General features: G+C 45.3%; 1 protein-coding gene across 1 annotated transcript in view; it reads left to right on the top strand.

Annotated features, from left to right (window-relative positions):
• Positions 1–19,940, top strand: part of HIPK2 (homeodomain interacting protein kinase 2) — a 127,271-nt gene extending 107,331 nt beyond the window's left edge. Inside the window, exons 10-15 of the mRNA XM_054386960.1 lie at positions 3,135–3,277; positions 3,654–3,833; positions 7,032–7,313; positions 16,157–16,404; positions 17,430–17,590; positions 19,335–19,940. Of these exons, the coding sequence (XP_054242935.1) occupies positions 3,135–3,277; positions 3,654–3,833; positions 7,032–7,313; positions 16,157–16,404; positions 17,430–17,590; positions 19,335–19,802 (1,482 nt within the window). The 3' untranslated portion in view covers positions 19,803–19,940. The remainder of the gene's footprint in view (positions 1–3,134; positions 3,278–3,653; positions 3,834–7,031; positions 7,314–16,156; positions 16,405–17,429; positions 17,591–19,334) is intronic.
• Positions 19,941–20,635: the final 695 nt, after the last annotated feature.

Raw genomic sequence — 20,635 nt, forward strand, 5'->3', positions numbered from 1 at the left:
GAGATGACAGAGATTTGCATGCCCCTGCCATTCTGCTAGGCCTCCTGGGGTGTGTTGTTTCATGGGGCTTGAAGGGATGAGGATCAGGTCTGAATCATCCCAAAGGCAGCAGGATCCTGAAGTATCTCAGGACCTCCAGCTCCTTTCTTCTCAAGGTGGCCTTGTTCAGGTCATCAAGCAGTCTGTGGGAAAGACGGAATGTTTAAGAAGAGCTTTGCTATCAATTTGTCTGCTGCCCCTGCTGCATGAACTCCCATTGCATGGGCTGCTCTTCTTGTACTTTCTACTGACATTCTATTCACTGTTGCTTCCACAAGGGAAGTGATGCAGTTCTGGAGAAACACTCCTCACCTGCATAGATTTTTAATTTTTGATTTAATAAAAGAGAGGCAGTGTGGCTGTTGATATATCTGTCTCATGTGATAGGAGATGTTAGCTGCCACTCTGATGGCAGTGCGCTCTGATTGATTCTGGTGGCGTCTGGTGTCTGCAGGCCTCACTTGGGCTGGACTGAGCAGCTGGCCTGACAAACAAATCTGTACCCAATTCCAGTTTCCTGAATGGAAAAGCACAGCTTCTTTGTAATGCATTGTAGTCGCATCTGATCTCTGAGCAACTGTGTGTCTCTCTCTCAGCAGAGAGCTGTTCCTCTCATGCACAGCTGCTTATCTAATTCTCTTCAGACCAGAGTACACACTTGCCCCAACTACTAGAGGGACTGTCTCCAGCAGAGAGATAGTGCCTCTAGAGCCCACTTCCGTCTTTCCGCTTTGCCTTATTTGTCCCCCTCATGAGGCATGATGCCATTCCTTGTGCTCCCAACACTGTGCAGTGCCATCAACCCTTCTTCCCTGCCCAGTACACATTGCAGGTTGCTGTGCTTGCCTTCATCAGGATGGCTGTGGCTTACTGGATCTCAGCACAACCAGAATCCAGCTCTTCCTGTGTATTGTATAAAACCAGCAGTCCCCGAGGAGGGACAGGGGAAGGAGCTCCAGGAGTTAGAGGGACCCAGGGCAGAGGCAGCTGATGGATTTTGAGCATCATTGTGGGCAGCTGTGTCTGCAGCCTGTAGCTTAAAGCTAGGCAGAGCAAGCAGCCTGCAAGATGCAGAACCAGTGGCAAAAGTAACTTATTTGTAACTTCTCCAGATGTATTTTCATCCTCTCAAGCAAGTGTGGTACACACTGCACAGAGATGAGTGAAAGGAGACTAATAGCTTTCAGCAGCTTCAGATCTCGAAAGAGACAAACCTGTACAGTTTTCTGGTGGGCTTCCATGATGTGATCCAGAACTGTCCCCTGTCCTTGAATAACACCCTGAAATCTTAATTTTGTTCTCCTTTTAACTCCTTCCCAACAACATTTCTTCCCACAGATATCCTGCCACTGGCTTTTAGAACAAACACGTTTATTCCATTAGTTGTTCTTGCCCTACTTACCAAGCAGGAGCTCTGTTGCACCAGGAGGCCCACCACCTCCCAAGGGCAAGGGCCAGCACGGTGCTCTGCTCTGGCCGCACAATAATTGAGAGCAGGCTGCGGCTGCCAGCACAAGGCTGCCGTGTGCAGGCACAGCGCCCTGTGCGAGTGGATCAGCCTAGACAAGTCTTATCTGCAGATTAAATGATTCAGTGGTCCTTACCTAATAAGTGAGGAATTTGTGCCTGGACCCTGACACTGCATCTAAATTTATGCGCTGCAGCCAGGAAAGGAGCTTAAATTTGTTCAGCTTTATTTCTGAAAAGGGGGGAAGCAGTTTTCTCCGCAAGTAAATCCAGGTAGTCTCCTGTGACTGACTGCAACAGTAGTTTAGTCTCTTTTACATCAAAGCTAGGAAAAAGATAAAAAATAAAATAAAATTTAAAAAAATACATAAAAGGTAAGCCTTTATCCTCCCTGATCTTTTTGTGTCTTTGCCTCCTCCTCCTACCTGCTCTGAGCTTCTCCAGTCCATGGTTGTGGCTCCTCAGATGAGGAGCTCTTAGGATCCCTGTGACTGTCCATCCTTTGCAGGTGTTGCTGAGAAGCCTCACCATAGCAGCCTTTTCATCTAACTCAGCAACATGGAAAATGACAAGACTGTCAAACTTTGGAGCAGAACTGGGGAAAGGTGGTTTTTTTGTGGGGTGCTGGTTTTTTGGGCTGAGGGGTAGGAGGGAATGATGGGAACACTTAACAGGATTCTTGTAACACTGGAGATGGAGACAAATGCATTTCTGGATGAAGCCTCCCTTCTACAATTTAGTGTCCTTATAGCTATGAGATAACACAACACAGATCTAATATAGGAGTGGCAGCTGGGATTAAGGAAGGCCAGAGCTGGTGCCTGCATTCCCCAGCCCAGGCAGTGAGAAGCTGCCAGAGCTGCCTTCAGGCAGCACATAACAAAGAAAGTATCCCAAGTCAAAAAACCAATCATCTGACTAGTGTGTGTGGAGTCACTGGAGCAGGATGACCTGAGTCATGCCTGGGGCAGTGCAGCTGGAAGGATGCTTGCATAGCAGAGTGATGGCTCAACTCACAGGGCAGAGATTTCCAGCCCTGTAAGAGGGCACCTGCTCAGAAAAAGCAATAGAGTACATGGAGAGGACAGGTCCTCGATGTGTAGCCATACATGGCTCTGCTCTGCTTCCTCACAAAAGCCTTGCAGTCCCCTGTTCTCTTTTCTGATTCTTGAAAAAATTCTTCTCCTTTTTAGTTCTTTAAGTTCCTGAAGTCCTTTAGGTCTTGTTGGGATGGGAAGGAAAATTGTCTGTAGGAGGGTGTAAAAATAACAATGGAACCATAGTGCCTAGGTGAGCTAGAGAATTCAGAATTAAAAGGTGCTAAAGAGCTTGATGTTTGGGTTGAACTGCTGACTGGTTTTGGTTCCTCCCATTTCACTTAATTTAAAACACAGCTGCTGCTTTGGACAGCAGGGATTTTCCCCCCCCTCCTTTGTGCTCTCTATATTGATAACTTTTACTGCTTTCAGTCTGGTTTCCTAACAGAATTTGTAACCTATGACTAAAAAGTGGTAAGAACTAGCTAGCATGACCCTGATCATTAATTAGGAACCAGAGCTGAGTATGCAGCACCACTCACACTCAGTTTATGATAGCTCTTAAGAAACTGTTTTCCCTCTGTCTGACAGCAAGCATGGCCCAGTGGTACTCAGCAGATCCTGCTCCCTCCTGCCTGGCAGCAGCTGACTGGGGTGGCCACCCACACTTCTGTACAGCATGCGACCGTCATCCCAGAGTCCATGGCAGGCACCCAGCCGCTGGCAGACTGGAGGTAAACTGGAGGTGCTTGGTGGCTTCCTGAAGTGTACCTGTCAGTGCTGGAGGAATCATGAGAAGATCCAGGGTGGGAGGGATAGGCTCTCACAAAGCTGCAGAGACAGAGGGAGAAGGGCAGAGGTTGCAATCTGCAAACTCACTCTCTGAGAGCTACAGGCAGCTTCTCTGTTTCCCATGCTCAAGGTGGAGACCCTTGTCAATGCTGCTCATTTCAGTCAGCTCCCTGGGAGAAATGCTCTTTCCTGGGAGGACTGGGAGCCCAATTGGCCCTGGAGAAGGATGCCTCAGTAGAGGTGGTGGGAGCCTGTGAAACAGCCTGCTGAAGAGCCGTGGGTTGCATTTTAAAGGTGTGCCTGTCTCCCCCTTTGCAGGAACACCCACGCTCATGGCAGCCATTACAACCCCATCATGCAGCAGCCGGCGCTGCTGGCCAGCCACGTGACGCTCCCTGCGGCCCAGCCCGTCAATGTGGGTGTCGCTCACGTCATGCGCCAGCCGCCCGCCACCGCCGCCTCCACCAGGAAGAGTAAGCAGCACCAGTCGGCAGCTCGGTGAGTGCCCATGGCTCCTGGCACCGGCCTTGGGCATTGCTGAGGCGGATGTCTGTGTCTGGGTTGTTAGGAGCGCAGCCCTGCAGTGCAGGCACACTGACCTGGGGGGTACTCGCTGATGTTTGTCAGGCAAAATGAAGTTTGGTCCGTGGCCCAAAGTGATTAGATCCTGCTTTTTGTGACTGGACTCTTTGCTGCTTTTCCTCTTCCACACACAGGTCAGGAGAGCTGATGGTAAGAGGCGAGCAGGTGCATTTCATACCCAGTGAGCATCGTTTTGTGTGGGAGGTAGGGGCTGAAGGATGGGAGGTTCAGGCCCTGTTCATACAACTCATTATGCTGCTGTGATTACTTGAGGCCTTGCAGTCACTGTAACTATATTCTCAGGTCAACATGGTGCAGTGGCCAGTTGCCACACCTTGTCTTCCCATGTCATCTCAGAGCACTCCTGAGGTGCAGTTGTGCACCTCTAGGGGGCTGCATGTTCAGGAACATGTGCCTGATGCATGCACACAAGATCTGTCCATTCAAAAGCAGTGGGATGATGACCTATCTTCTAGGCTCTAGTGCCATTCAGACTCAAGGACTGGTGTGGCATTAGGCCACCTAGGAGCTCTCTAGCTCCTAACTTAGGTGGTTGGCCTGTGTCTTCAGCATTATGAATCAACAGCAGATACCCTCACTGGCCTTTTTATCAAAGAATCACAGACTATTAGGGGTTGGAATGGACCTTGAAAGATCATGGAGTCCAACCTGTGTGCCAGAGCGGGATCATGTAGAGTAGGTCACAGAGGCACAACCAGGCAGGTTTTGCATGTCTCCAGTGAAGGAGACCCCACAACTTCTCTGGACAGCCTGTTCCAGTGCTCTGTCACCCTCACAGTGAAACAAAGCTTTTTTTTATATTCACATGAAACCTCCTGTGCTCCAGCTTGGACTCACTGCCCTTTGTCCTGTCACTGGACATCACTGAGAAGAGCCTGGCTCTGTCCTCCCGACACTTGCCCTTGACATACTTATAAACATTGAGGTCACCCCTTAGTCTCCGTGAAGCTAAAGAGCCCCAGCTCCCTCAGCCTTTCCTCGTAAGGGAGATGTTCCACGCCCTTCATCATCTTTGTGGCTCTGTGCTGGACTCTTTCAAGCAGTTCCCTGAGGCCCTTCTTGAACTGAGGGGCCCAGAACTGGAAACAATATTCCAGATGCAGCCTCACCAGGACAGAGTAAAGGGGGAAGAGAACCTCGACCTACTAACCACATCCCTTCTAATACACCCCAGCATGGCATTGGTCTTCTTGGCCACAAGGGCACATTGCTGTGACTCACGCTCATCCTGTTACAATCATGGCAGAGTACAGCAAGGAGCATTTTCTAAGGACATGTCATAGAGGGGTAGTGCTTAGACACCTAAATCTATCAATTCAGTAGGACCATTTGTCTCTGCAAGGAGGAGATTGGAGTTTGGTTCATACTGTGTTACGTGGCACAACACAAACGGTAGGGTGATCGCAGTGCCTGTCACAGCCTTGTAATCTTGCTTAAGAGGACAAGGCTGTTTAAGATCTATGTGCAGCTGTTCTGGAGAAAGTCCTCTGGGCTGTGTAACTAGCACATTTCTTTAATAACAAAACAAAACAGTGCAGGGGAGAGAACCAAAATGGGTCACTGCTTGTGCAGTGGCAGAAACAGAGGAGCTTGTGGTTTTCCTGGGTGACTGGACTAGGGCCAGAGGAGCTCTGAGTTCACAACCAATTTGACTCTGGTTAAGAGGCCACTATTTAATCCTTCCCATTTTTCTGCTCTCTGATGTTGCATTTACTTTGGGTGGACTCCAGCTGCCTTAGTCCATTCATAGAGGAGAAACAGCTATGTCCTCAGTAAGGCAGCAAAAGAGACTGCCTGTTGCAACCAGTCTGCCTGTTCAGGGCCTCCCTTTTCCCTTCCCACTCCAGGGGCAGGGTGGCAGTGTGCTGGAGGAACTGGACACTTTCAGAGCAACTGGGATTTCTGTGGCTTCATTAATCCTGACACTTTTGTAGCCAAATGAGGAACCTCCTCCTCTGGACAAGAGGGTGCTCCACGGTGCTCATTGGTATTCAAAAAGCACTGCAAATGCTACAGTGCAACCATTTGTTATGCAAAAGACCATGTGTAAGTTGGTATAGTGCCACAGGGCCAGAATTATTTCCTTTTGATGGATGCCACCTATTCCTTTTATTAGCTTTCAGGCCAAGTTGAAGGTGCAGTCTAGGCCTCACTGCACAACAAAACCAGAACTTTGGGGTTTTTTCATTTCTGCATCTGCAAATAGGCAGAAGAAATACAAGGAAGACAGAAAATGTGGGAAATTAATGAAATGGGCTTTACTCAGTGTGCTTTTTCTGTTTGGTGGACAGGTTCTGTGTTCAGATCCCTGATCTAAGTAGGCCCTTTCCAGCTGTCAGACAGCTGGAAGTAGGAATAATGGAAGCTGAAGTAGGAATAATGGAGAAAAAAATAGGACTTGAGAATGTTTTCCTACTGCATAGTAAAAATATTGTTATTGTCTTTCTGATTTATGCATGCTGTATTTGCCGCCCCTCACAGGCATGAAATGTCTTCCCATCTGCATGCTGTCATCCATGAGACTCCACTATCCTAGAGGATGAAGTATTGGGCAGGAAATGTTTATTGAAAAGATTCTTAAACAAAAAATTAAATTTTCAACTAAGAAAAGCAGTTTCCTTGATAAATGGTTGCTGGTTTCAACAACAAATTCTAGCTTTGCCTTAGCTTTTACTGGGAAAAAAATTCTGGTCACAATGCATCATGCAAGACATGAGAGAAAATTATTATCATTTGAGTTCTTCCCGTTTCTGTATCGCCAAACTGTGCCTGCCCATGTTTTCCATGTCTGGGCTGTGTGACTAGCCTCTGCCTTCCAGGGCAAACTCCTGGGAGGCAGCATTTCTCATCTGGAAATTTCTAGATAAAATAAAGTTGAGTGTTTTTACTAAAAGAAACTACTTTTCAGCCAATTATATGGGTAAGTCATGTGAGGCACTCTGGCCGTTGAAGAGGTGACTATACAAATTTTTCAGGTTTCCTACACTCTATAAATCAGTGCCACTGAATCAGAGACCAGGAATCAAAAGGCATGGCAATGGCTATCTTAAGCAAACCAGGTTTTAACAAGCTAACAACCTTTTCCATTTCCAGAAACGCATCGACCTATGAAGTTTCGTCCTCTCAATCCATCAGCTCTCCTCAGCGGTCCAAACGAGTGAAGGAGAACACCCCTCCCCGCTGTGCCATGGTGCACAACAGCCCTGCCTGCAGCACCTCTGTCACATGCAGCTGGGGCGATGTGGCGACCAGCACCACGCGGGAGCGGCAGCGGCAAACGATAATCATTCCCGACACCCCTAGCCCTGCAGTGAGTGTCATCACGATCAGCAGCGACACAGATGAAGAGGAGGAGCAGAAGCATGCACCCACCAGGTGAGCAGCGGCTCTCTGCTCTTCTCTCTGTGCAGGAGTGAGAGGCAGAGAACTGTTGGAGCATCCCAGGTGTTGCTGTAGGGTCCCGGGAGCTACAGCTGGGTTTCGGCCCCCACACTGCCTCATTTGAGAGGAAGGATAATGTGAAGACTGAAATAATGGCCGAGGACTCCACAGACTTAGGTGATGTTCCCTGCTGTGCTGTACATTTGCTGTGTGACCTTGGAGAAGCGTAGTCTCTGTGCCGTACTCTGTCATCTGTAAGAGGAAATAATAGTTTTTGCTGTCTCACAGGATTGTTGAGACTTTAGAGATCCTGTGGTGACAAGCTCCTCTTAAGTAAGATAGCTGCTTAAAACAAAGACACAAAGGAGCACATGAATGGAAGGTAGCTTAAAATTGCCTTTTCTCTTTCTCAGTGATCAGGCACCTGTGAAGATCATTAAATGACACCTTCCATTTGTGCTATTTTCCATAATAAGGTCCTGAAAAACAGTTACTGCTTGTGTCATAAACACTCAATAACGGTAAATACATTGCAAGAGTTTTGCTCAGTTCTGATTGTGTTGCCAAAGCATCCCTGAACTGTTGTAAAAAAGTGGCAGAAACTCTGCAGAGAGGCATAAACGAAGCTTTAAAGACAGTGGTGACTGAGTTTTCTCCTTGGAAAATTAACTCGCATGAGTGAATAGTGTGCTGCTGCCACTGCTGATCATCTACTGTGGATGAAAGAGGACTTAATTTTCCAGGATTGTCTTTTCAGCAACTTTCATCACATACAAGCACTCTTAGGTTTCTCATCTGATGTCAGTCACAAGCCATCACTCTGTTTTACAAGTTGTGGAGAGGTAGCCTTGAAAACAGCTGAATAATTACACTCCCTTTATGTTGTAACTGAGCTAGGAGTTCTATAACTTTATCTTTCCAGTATTGTTGAGAGAGAGTTTTTTAATTTATATGGAACATACTCCATGGTAGATTTCCCTTTAATCACCGGAGATACCTATCTGTATCTCTGCATCTCTGTGCTGTGGTGATAAGTGGAACATTGCAAATGCATGCAGAACAAATGAGATGCATTTGGCCCCAAGGAGCTAAAAATCTGTAAAGAGGAGCCACATGATTCAGGCATCCAGGACTGTGATTTCAACCTGCCCCAAACAACCACTGCTGCTTTCCATTCCCTTTCTCCCTATCAGCAAACTCCACCAGGCAGCAAGAGCTCAGTGCCTATTAAATTCAGGCTTGCCATGAGTACACTGGTTATCATAAGGAATTGATGACAGACAGTGTAAAAATATTTCACTGCAATGTATCAATAAATAAAATTGCTACGATATTCCTTAGTTTGATAGAGAGAAGAAGGCTTGTTTCCAGAAAGCATTGAATGCAGGTCAGCATGGAAGTCAGGAGTTCTGTAAGGAACCCCCACTTCCAGGGCTTTTGAGGGAAAGGAAGGGCAAGACAAAAGAGATGATGAAAACTAAGGTTGTGAGGTGAGGCAGCATGACGAGGGGCAGGTATCTCAAGGGTTATGGGAGCTGTTTGCAAGCTTCTTTACCCGCTGATCCCAGGCTTTGGCAAATAATGTGCAAATACTTACACTTGCTGTCTGGGTATCATCCTGGCTCCTGAGGAGGGTGGATGGAAAAGCTAGGATCCTGTGGCCACTTCAGTTAACAGTTGCCTCCTCTGCTTCAGCTTTGCTGCCATATAACCAGTTTCTTTCCTCGACACCTCTCTAGGGAGACAGACAGAACAAAGTTCTAAAAAATGTCTGGAAATTGAGTTGGGAATTTGGGGTATTTAAATATTTGGGCAAGGACTGCTGAGGGATTAGGAAAGTAGTCCCAGTAGCTAGACTTACATAAACAAACTGGCTTTGATATGAGTAAAACATATTCAGGACACGTTCCTGCCTGGGATCAGATCCCTGGCTACTTTTTGTATCCATATGGCATATCTGTACAGAATGCCAGGGTGCCAGCATTCCTGGAGGGCCAATGCTTAAGAGCTAGATTTAGTTTTTGAGCCATGTAAAGACATTTCACATGGACATGGGCTGTTCTCAGGCACCTTTTGGAATTCCAGAGTGAGTTAAATTGCCTGTGCAGATGTAACCAGACTGAATGGAGAATTAGAAGTAGAGACACAGATGGAAAACAGCATGTCCAGAATGAGAATTTTTGGTTAAAGTCTCCGGGAGAAGTGAAATCAGCTCACTCAGTGCCTTTTGACCTGAGTATACCTAAGATCAGATTCTCAGCTGGAGTAAGAGTGTAGCTTCCAGTTAAGGAAGCTGTTAGCAGCATTTAATGCCAATGAACTTTGCCTCTGCCAAACTTGAGGTGCTTCTCATTAAAAGTGCATCACATTTAGGAAAGTTTTCTTACTTGCCTACTTTCTTGGCTCCAAGAAAAATGAGAGTGACAGTGAACTATGTGCTTTAATGTAATCAGTGCCCAAAGGCTCAGGATCTGAGTCAAAAATGAAACAGTGCAAAGAATGCATCGTCTCACCCATATTGATGCAAATATTGCCCTATTGGGCAATGGGGGGGGAGGGAATAAGAAATTACTTGAAATGTGCTGTTGGTCACATCCTGACAATATTTGCTTTTTTCAGATTAGAATATAGAAATCATGTGGTACTTGACAGATCATATCACACTTAAATGCCTGATCCCATCTTATTGGTAGCAGTGGTGTCTTTGCATTAACTTCACTGATGTTGGATTGACTCCTGAATTTGTTACAGCACTTTAGTCTCTTATTTCCTGTGGGGTTAGAAATTTCTCTTTGACCCATGAGACTAAAATTGTTTATTTTATTGATTGCTCAGTGAGAGAGATTAGAGCTACTTGTGGTTGTGAGAAGTAGTAGATCCTTCAATGATGTAAGAGTTCATAAGCCTCAGTTTTAAGATGGACTGGTAATGCTGATAAAATATGATACTGCTGATGCAGTAAAGGAGTCCTACAGATTGTATTTACTCCAACAGAAAAGCTTCCTGTAGTACCAGAGCAGCAGAAAGAGCTTTTCTTATACAGGCAATGGGAATTTTTTTATTGGCAAAAGAAAAATCTGTAGAATTTGCTGTAATATGGACAGAATTTTCCTGTTCCTAATGAAAAGCACAGATGTTCAAATAGGACGTTTATGAACTACCAGCTGACCAGGCAAGCAGGCCAGCACATGGCCCATTCTTTTTTCACATGTGTTTTACACTGTCAATAAGTGTAGCTTGGTGTAATCCTTTTAAAATCGATAGTCAGCTGAAAATGTTGGGCTGCTATTGGATAAAAGTGCTGGGGAGGTGATGTGAAGTGGGCTGAGGAGAACCTGCTCGATGGAGTCTTGTCAAAGGGGGCCATCTACTGGGCCCCAGCCCTGGACCTGGGGCAGAACCATGAGGAGGGACCTCAGTCAGAGATTTTCAAGGGGAAAATTCCTGATTAAAAACCTCCATTTGTGAAAACCAAGGCTTTTTAGGAGCTGTATTGAGATTTTCTTAGTAATATCTCCAATGCAGTGAAATCTGTAGAAGCTTCAAAACTGCAAAAAGTTTTGACTTTTATTTAAAGAGGAGAAACTGTTAGAGGATTAATTAATTAAGGGGAAGACCTCTTTTCTAGTTTAATGGGTTTTTTTCTTCCAAAATATGGGCAAATATTAGGTATTGTAAAGAAAAATTAGCAGAATAAAAAGGGAACATTTTTATTGAATGAAATTGTTTTTACCTGGTTTCTGTTGCCCACAAAGTTTTGCATGTGACATTTTGTCCTGCAGAACAGGAAAAAAAATGAGCATATAAGAAATATTATATGAACAGGAAACAATAGTATCGCTCTCTTTCTAAATCACCAGCAAATTTCTAGAGTCTTTGTTCAGCATCCCTTACAAAGACTTTACAGGCCAAAGAGATTTTTCCTGCTGTGCTGTTAGATAATACCTTAACTGTTATTTATTATGGAAGGAAGAATTTAAGTCTATCTCCTACCTATAAAGCACTGAGGAGAGTAAAAACAAAGACTTAATATTTTCCCTACAAATTTACTTAAGTTTCTCTGCTTGCTCTTGTGAGAAAGTCAGACAGACTGACAGTGCAAGTGCAGTAGCAGTAACTGGGGCACATATGCAGCGAGTTGCAAACAGCAGGGGTTAAGTATTACCCAGTGTGCAACTTCACATGGTGCAGTGGTTAAATGTAAATCCTCCCTTGATTAAGTACTTCCAAAGCTTAGAACTGGAGAAAAGTAAAGCATCAACTTATTCACCGAGTAGAGAGGCCCCAAATATGCCCTGGAATTGTGGCTGGGAAGGAGGGAGAGCACATACGGTCCTGAGGGAGGGATGCACCAGGCTGCAGTGGTGGTGCAGCAAGAGATATTTCCACATCCAGCCAAGGGATGCATCACAGAGTGTGGCAGGAGGAGCGGCTGGAAGGAAAAGCAGTGGAGGTGGCTCTTGTGACATGCCTAGATGACTCCCCATCCAAACAATGAGTGTAGCAGCCAAGAAAAACATGCATGATATAAGATTTCAACACGAAGAGAGCAATTGCAATTGTAGTGTGAATTTTGTTATCTGGCTCTATACTTGCCTAGAATAGGTCGATTATTCTGAAGCAGCAATCTGAAAAGGTCGCATGTTACTAAGGTTTCAGAGACCTGAGACAGAATTTTTGTGATGTAAAGCTAACATAGCATGGTGAATATGCACACCAGCTCAAAGGCACACCTATGCAAGGGATGCCTTCTTCCCCAAAACTAGAAGGCTGAAAGCCTCTGTTGCTAGTGTCAGCCACACTGAAAAGTTTTTTTTGAGTGAAATGCCTGTTGAAGAACTTCCCCCACTGGACACCATTCACTTCTTCTGTGCTTCTGGTGTAACTTGAGATACACAAAGGAAAAAGGTCCTATTCATGCAATGCTATCACATAGCAAGCTTTTGGACTAGGCCTTAAGCATGTAGAAGTCATCTCAAGTTGTGTTGTTACGAAAGCTGTTGTCACTGTCCTTATCCTATGTAGTTTCAACATTATTTTACCACCTAATTCATCATCTTCTTTTCCTGAATTTTTTTTCACTTTTTGTCCTCATCATCTGTATTTGGCACCTTTCCATTATCTCAGATGCCCACCTTAGTTTCTTACCTAGTACCTCTGCAAAAACTGTCTTCTCTTCCCACTGTCAGACTTTTCCTTGAGATCTTTCCTTGTGAGGACTAGAAACCCACACCTGTCTCTGCTCTGTACTCACAAAGGTGGTATCTGTTACAGAGCTGTCTCCAAGACCTGCTTCTGCAGCCATTGAAAGGCACAGTTGTACTCTCTGTCTGCATATTGGGCATGAACTGTTTGTGTCCAAGTTTGAGAACCATCTCTTTGGAACCAGGTGGGAATGGGCTACCACTCATAAACTAATAATAAACTTACAAAGCAATGCATATTTTTCCAGCTGCTGTTCTGAAAGGGAGGACAGAGCTCCAGCCAGTGAGGGTTAAAAAGCCTTTCTGGTTTACTACTTTTCAGTCTGTGTAGATGGATTTGATGCCTCTTTGGTAATCTTCCCCTCTCCCTCCTCTGGAGACTTAAAATACGCTTAGCTACATAATGCAGGCAGGCACAGGAGCTGACCAGGAGCACACACCAACTCTCAACACTACTAAATCACGTATGCTTCTTGCAGGAGGGAAAGCAGTTACCAGTCTTGGAATGAGCGTAATAAGAAGGGGGCAAGACTTTTAGTAGTATTTTTCTGTGTAAGCACAAGCCGCCCCAAAAGGTGTGGCTGAGTTACAGGACTACAGTAAGCTTGCTGAACAGGCAAGTGCTGTGTCGACAGGTAAAGGCTCTCAGTGCCAATAGTTTGCGAGCAGGGAAGGTGATACATCAGCCTGGACCTTGCATTGCTGGGAGGTGGAGAGAGCAGCTGAGTCCTCGAAGGAAACTGGATGGAGGATAGTTGCTGGCTAGCAAGAAGACTTTGAGAAGGGGGAACAATAGCTCTTGTGGGTTTAATTTTCAAAAGCTCTCATTTCAGCTTAAGGTGTGTGAATCAACTGATTTTCAGCATGAGCTGGGCCTTTGATGCTTTTGAAATTCCCGCCCTGAATCTCTGAGGCAGGCTATGGTACAGCAGGTGCCAAGCCCTTGGTGTGTGTGAATAGGTCTGACTGACCTATTCTGCCTGCTCTAACATTAACTGCAGTTGTTCTCCTTCCTAAAGACAAAAATCCATCTGCTTTCCATGGGTCTCCTTGTGCACTTGAAATGATGTAACCTGCTGGATCAAGAGGCTAATCCTTTGGGCCCTAATCCCACAAATATTTACCTATGTGGTTTAGCTCTGTTACTGGAATAGTCCAGCTGACTTTGGTGGATGACACATTAGTAGCACTGAGAAGTTGTGTAAGGCCTGGCAGGACCACAGCTCTGGTCCTTTTCAGTTTCCCATCCATGAAATTAGTTTAATATCCTGCTGCGGTTCCTTTCTCTGGACTGGTTTGGGGTTTGGGTCTCTTAGTCATTTAACCATATGGATCTGCTGGATTTTCTTGTAACCTAGGAGCTGTAACACTTTGAAGGAGAAGGCTCTTCATGGGTCCCTGCTTTGACAGCCTTCAATCAAACTGTTGAAAATTATGCCTATTCTAAAACAATAAATAGCACAGATTGCACAGAAAATTACCCTTCCAGTTCCATGTCTCAGCCTTTCCTTGTCAAGTGTCAGCTGAGAGCAAGTATTTCCAGTTCAGCAGCTCAGCCACTTATGTAAGGCAGGAACTGTAAAAGAATAGCTAGACCTTATCAGTTGTCAGAAAACTATTTAGTGACTTGATTTTTCTTATAAAATGTAATAACTGTCAGAGGTAGGGAATATATATCTCTTCCCAACTGGCAGCCAAGGGTAGCTGCAAAGGGCAAGCAGTGTGGATACTCATAAACGTGTGATTACAGGCATTTCTGCTGAAGGAGAGAGGAATATTGATACAATATTCATCATTTTTATTGGCTTAATATTCTTCTTTCATAGCACCATATCCAAACTGCTACATCTTTCTTCACATACAGTAGTTGTTCATCTAAGATAACACGGTCACTCTTTCCATTTCCAATCCAGCGCTCTCCAGCTCCTTCTGGATAGCCAGAATGAGAGTTTGCTGTCATACACCTTCTCTGTTGGAAAGGTTGCTGCTCCTGTAAGCATTGCTTTCAGATTCCAGCTTGCTGTGTAACAGCTTCCTCTCCTCTGTCACCTGCCCTGCTTCAAGTGTCAATGCTTTAGGAGAGCAGGGGCCTCTCAAGACTTACTTTCACTGCACATAGAGCATGGTTTCATGTCCTCTTCAGGGCACACTAGGATCCTGTGATGATAGCTTCTTTGTGAATGCAGCACCCCAAGGCGTTCTTTAATGGAGAAAATGATAGGTTTCAGTTATAAGTCTTAGGAGTGACGTGGTGTGTTGCAGTTTATGACTGTTGATGGAGAGTCTTTGGGGCAGAGAAGCTGAAGGGAACCCACCAGTGCTTCTTTAGCAGTGGTAAAAATAAACAAGGAAGCAATGTCCATGGAAAGAAACTGTTCTCGGTATCTGCTCCCCACCTTTCCCTGGGTAAGAAGTGATGCAAAGACTAGGGAACAAACTGCTCCATCACAAGCTAAAACCAGATTAATCATCTGTTCCCTGGTCTGGACTGACCAGAGTGAGAGAATGGAGAGGCGACTCCATGGGAAAGGGATGTTTCTCTTTTTAAAGTGCACACTCAAGCTTTAAAGAGATAGATCCCTTTTTCTCCATGGCATTCTTGTTCTTGTTGGGGCTGTTTCCACCATTAAGCCTAATTACTTAGCTTTTTATGTGCTATCCATTTCTTTTCATCATTTTAAAAACTTCAGTTGCCATAACAACATAATGCAATCAGTGAAACATAGCAGCTATTTTCTGTAGTCAAGGTCTGTACACTGTCAAGGATGTGAGCCATTTAAGCAAATCTTCTCCATCCCCCTTCCTCCCTCCTCTTTCTCCCTCCCTCTTTTTCTCCCTAAACAAGCTCATAACAGGAAGGAGAAACGATCAGGAATAATTAGACACAATAGCAGGCAAATCCCAATCGTACTCATACGGTCTAGTCTAATGAACTTCTAGCATAAAATCTTGGAAGTGTTGATGTTCCTTTTTAATCACTTTTTTGATGTCATAGATAGATTAGCTGCAGCAGGACCTTGATTAACCATACAAGAGCCTGGAGAACCAGTGCCTATTTAGAGAAAGAAAAGAAAACCATTACATACTTTGCTCTTTTTTTATTTTTGCCATTTGTTCTTCAGTTTTAAGCATTTATTGTGAATATATGCCCACTGTACCATATTAGTAAATAGAATGGCATGCATTGGTAGATTCATGAGATTTAAGCATGGAAAGTCGTAACATCTATTATTAAATCATTGCTGGAAGGCTGGGAGAAGCTGCCACGTTTTTGTGTGGGTGGTGAGACTTGCAACAAAGCATAGTATAACTGCTGGGCTTCTCCTGCACTCATATATAAAAAGCAACCTGAAAATAAATCTGGCAGTCTGGTTCAGCGCTATTATAAGCAGTGTGACTGTAAGATCTATCCACAATGTCTTGCTTACTCCTTGACCTCCATGAAGGCTTTCCTGGAATAGCAACGACTGAGTTTTGAAGCCTGGGATTTGGCTTAAGCAGCCCCTTTCTGGCTGAGGACCGAAGGGTGTGCTTTGCCTTTATGGAACTAATCTGCTGCAGGCAGAGTCTTCTGGCAGCTTGCGAGTCGACTATTGCCCATTCACTCTTTCTGCTTGTGTGCTTTTGTTTCAGCACCTTGTCCAAGCAAAGGAAGAACGTCATCAGCTGTGTCACCGTGCATGACTCCCCCTACTCCGATTCCTCCAGCAACAACAGCCCTTATGCTGTGCAGCACCGTGCAGGGCAGAATAACGGGAACACCTATGACACCAAAGGGGTTCCAGAGACTCACTGCAGTGGGAACCCCCGAACGATCATCGTGCCACCACTGAAAACCCAGGCCAGTGAGGTGTTGGTAGAGTGCGATAGCCTGGCTCCAGGTAAATTGCACCTCTTCCGTCAAGAAAATTAGTAAGAAATAAATGATTTATCTTGGAAGAATCTCATTGTTCGGTTTCATTTTGTTTGTTTGTTTGTTTTGTTTTCCAAAGAAACCATGCTCCTGCCCTTCTCTCAAGTGACACAGCTGTTCTTGGGAGCCATATTGCATTGTTTATGTGCCCTGGTACACTCAGGAGTCACAGGGCAAATGTCAGTCTCAGTTACTTCTGTACAAACCCAAGAACAGGATGCGGCCTTCAGCTCAACATTTGACCTGAAAGGCTCCCAAATGCAAGTGTGAACTTTTGCTGCCTAGCTTCCCATAGGTTTACTATAAAATGGGTAAGATAATGAAAACACATGTGCATTGTCATCCAAACTTGTTGGCATTTCTGGGAAGAACGTTTCCCCAGGCCCTTCACTATGAACTGATAAGGGTTGCTCACCCAAAGCCTCCACAATGCTAGATAGTACAATGTGTTCAGAAGAGGCTTATGGTGGAAGTCTGGCCCAAAGCAATGGGCTTTGAGCTACTTGGCAGTCCTTTATTTTGGCACGCTGCTGATGAACCCAAAGGCTCAAAGGATGAGGTCTGTACTAGCTCCTTCTCCTTCCCTTCCTGCTCACCAGGAGGTCAGCCAAGCCACGTTTGGTGTTTTTTTTTTGTGTATGTGTGCTATGCACACTGTACTTTCCTTCCTCTCCTTGGGGTTTGTACCTGCATTGTACAGTTCTGCTGGCAAAACCATTTCTCACGTTTCTGAAGGGTCTATAAAGCCTTCTCCGGGCCTAGTTTGGGTCCAGATGTCAGGTCTCCTTGCCTGCATCTAGCATGATAGGCTGGCCATGTATATGAAGCACTGCTGAAGTATTCTGTTAATTAAGGGAAACTGTTTTCATATCCTGCTTCTTTTGTATGTCTCCTCCCAAAGTCCACTCTGGAGGAGATTCAGTGAGGAAGAGGTAGGGTGAGCAATTACAGAATGTGATGTAAGCTACAAATGTGTTTCCTTTCCTGGCACAGTCACCACCAGTCACCACTCATCCTCCTACAAGTCCAAGTCCTCCAGCACCGTGACCTCCACCAGCGGTCACTCTTCAGGGAGCTCGTCTGGAGCCGTTGCCTATAGGCAGCAGCGACCAGGAGCACATTTCCAGCAGCAGCAGCCTCTTAATCTAAGTCAGGTAAGTCAACTGAGACAGATTTTGGTAGTGCATCATCCAGCTCCTCCAGCATGGGCAGTCCTATTCCAGTCTAGTGATAGTTGGGCCCCATGTCCAGTTTGACTGAGTTGTTTCAGCATCACTGCAGACCTTGATCTTCCTGCTCAGTCACCAGAAGTAGTGCAGATCCCATCCTTGAGTGGGGTGGTGGTACTCTCACCATGAGTTCTGAAGTTAGATGCTCTAAATTTAAGTGGGAATAATGTGAGATAAAGTGCAGTGGCTGAAACTCAAAGAAGTGGAGCAAGACTGTGTAGGAAGGACTGAATTCTCCTTAGCTATTAGTAACCATGGGGAGAATATCTTCCAAGTAAAGGGAGCACATCAGCCTGGCTACAGGATTAGGAGAGAAGTCACCATCAAATGTGACAAGGCAAAGCAGAGCCTCTATGCATATGTATGACCTCATGATAATGAGCTTGATCCATCCTGTGATAAACCTGGGCTCAGTCCTGGGCAAATCCTGTTACTTGGCAGCATGCAGTTCTCAAGATGTTTCATTGTGATCAAAACACCCATGGAGCTCCCCAGGAGCTTCACTAAATAAAATCTTTCTCACATACTGCACCTGGGGCCTTCCTGTTCCTCAAGGTGAGGTAATGAGAGTAGGGAAGTTACAGCACATTTGCCAGTGTTTCAAGAGGAACAAGTCTGGAGAGAGCAGAGGACAGTGCTGGTTTGAATCCAGAGCTGGATATAAGCAGAACTGTTTTTTAAAAAATAAGGTCATTTGATTGAGAAGAATGTCCCCTCCTCTTCAAAATGTAGTTGAAATTGAAACATTTAAATAAGCTTGAAATAAAAGTGAGTGAAAATGGAGGAAATGGGAAAGATCTGTTTCCAAGAGTGTGGGAGGATTTGTTGGTTGCTGCATTCATACCACAATGGCAGCGCAGGGAGAGCCTGCAAAGAGAGAGAGCTTGGAAGAATTGAAGGAAATAACATGGAACATTGCCCTTCTTGCCTTCTGACTCCTACTTTATTGGTTATTTAATACTCTTGACTACAAATGAGTGGGAAGACTCCTTGACATCATTGTGCAATGCCAAACAACAACTTGGAGCATCCCTGGAAAAGTACATTGCTCCTAGCCCACTGCAGGCAGTTGCCTGTGCTCAAGAAATTAACAGCTAATTACATAAGGGTACCAGGCACCTGCAGGATCTGATTGGCCCAAGGGTTTTATCTTCACAAAAAAAATGAAGTAACTACTAACCAAGGAAATGATAACTGCAAAGACTCAAACTGAGCAAAAATAAATTGCCTGTTACAGGCAGCCGTATTCGACTTCATTCCCCTGAGTTGTTAGCACACCATGTTTCACCAGCAGAGAGTTCATTAACAAAAGCTGTCTGTTGTGTCAGCGCCTGGGCTTGGGGAAGATGTTCCTAGGGACTCTGCAACCAAGGCTGGGTTTTTGTGATGGCTGTGCCAGCAGGTGGTGGCCTAGACTGGGGGACTCCGTTGTCCGTTCTGGGGTATTTTGGTGAATGTATGAAACCACAGGGTCTTCCTAGGCTTGGGAGGGACTCTTTGCTGTGATTCATTTCCAAGGAAGACTGCAGTGATGCTGAGGGTGTCAGGAGGAGCACAAGGGACATTCCTGATGTCTTGGTGTTGCAGGGTGGCTCCCAGACACTGCTGAGGAGGTAAAGAGCTGTCTCTTGTCTCATAACCGCTTCTTACTGTTGCTGTCTTTATCCAGGCCCAGCAGCACATCACGACCGATCGCACAGGGAGTCACCGGAGACAGCAAGCCTACATCACTCCAACGATAGCTCAGGCCCCGTACTCTTTCCCACACAATAGTCCCAGCCATGGTACAGTTCATCCTCACTTGGCTGCGGCTGCTGCTGCTCACCTGCCCACCCAACCCCACCTCTACACATACACTGCCCCTGCTGCCCTGGGCTCCACAGGCACCGTCGCACACCTGGTGGCCTCCCAAGGGTCTGCACGGCATGCTGTGCAGCACACCACCTACCCCGCCAGCATTGTCCACCAGGTCCCTGTCAGCATGGGCCCACGGGTTCTGCCCTCACCCACCATCCACCCAAGTCAGTACCAGGCTCAGTTTGCCCATCAGACCTATATCAGTGCTTCTCCAGCCTCCACAGTCTACACTGGATACCCACTGAGCCCCACCAAGGTCAACCAGTACCCTTACATCTAAACACTGGAATAAGGAGCAAGGGACGCACCCATCCCAGGGGAGTGAGGCGGCCGCTTTTGTACTGAAGAACATGACAAACAATGCAATGGGAGGCTCGTGTGAAACTTGAACGAAGGAGACTTTAAGGAAGAAACAAAAAGAGGAAAGAAGGGAGAGAACCAATTCTACACTTTTTATTAAAAAAAAAAAAAAAGAAAATGGAAAAAAAAAGAACAGAAAAAAAAAAAAACAAAACCAAAACCAAACACAAAAACCCAACCATTCTGCACCAAACTAGAGAGAGAAGCAGAAGGACCCTCCAGCGGGTCTTCGAAGAACTTCACCAACAGACTTTCAAAGGTTATTTTCATCCAATAGTGAGCTACGTTTAGAAAATTGTTGTCCAGAACACCTAAAATTAAATCCTAGGTTTTTAATCCAATAGGTACAAGGATTAGGGATTTATCCAGCATTTCGAAGGGTTAATACCCCATCTTTACCTTGGTCTTCGTGTCCCAAAGTATACATGAGGTTTTGGGATGTTTTTTTCTGGAAATAGAAAGTAGGTAAGGGAGATGGAGCAAGGAGAAGAAAATATGGTCCCAGTGCTCTAAATTTGGTGAAATTTAGCACTGCTACACTTAAACACCCCTGGGCAAAACAGGCCGTGCAGCACTGGTTGAGAGCAGAAGCAATGGGGATGTTTCTCCCTTTCCTTGAACACACTGGATAAATCCCTGAGAAATGCTGTTCCTAAACAAGATCTCTAATAATGTTATGTTGGATTTCAGTTGTATTTTTTTTTTTTCAATTTGGACATTTTCCTTAATCCCTATCCATTTTAGTAGAGGAGA

This window comes from Indicator indicator, chromosome 14 (genome assembly GCF_027791375.1).
Source record: "Indicator indicator isolate 239-I01 chromosome 14, UM_Iind_1.1, whole genome shotgun sequence".
Classification (NCBI taxonomy): domain Eukaryota; kingdom Metazoa; phylum Chordata; class Aves; order Piciformes; family Indicatoridae; genus Indicator; species Indicator indicator.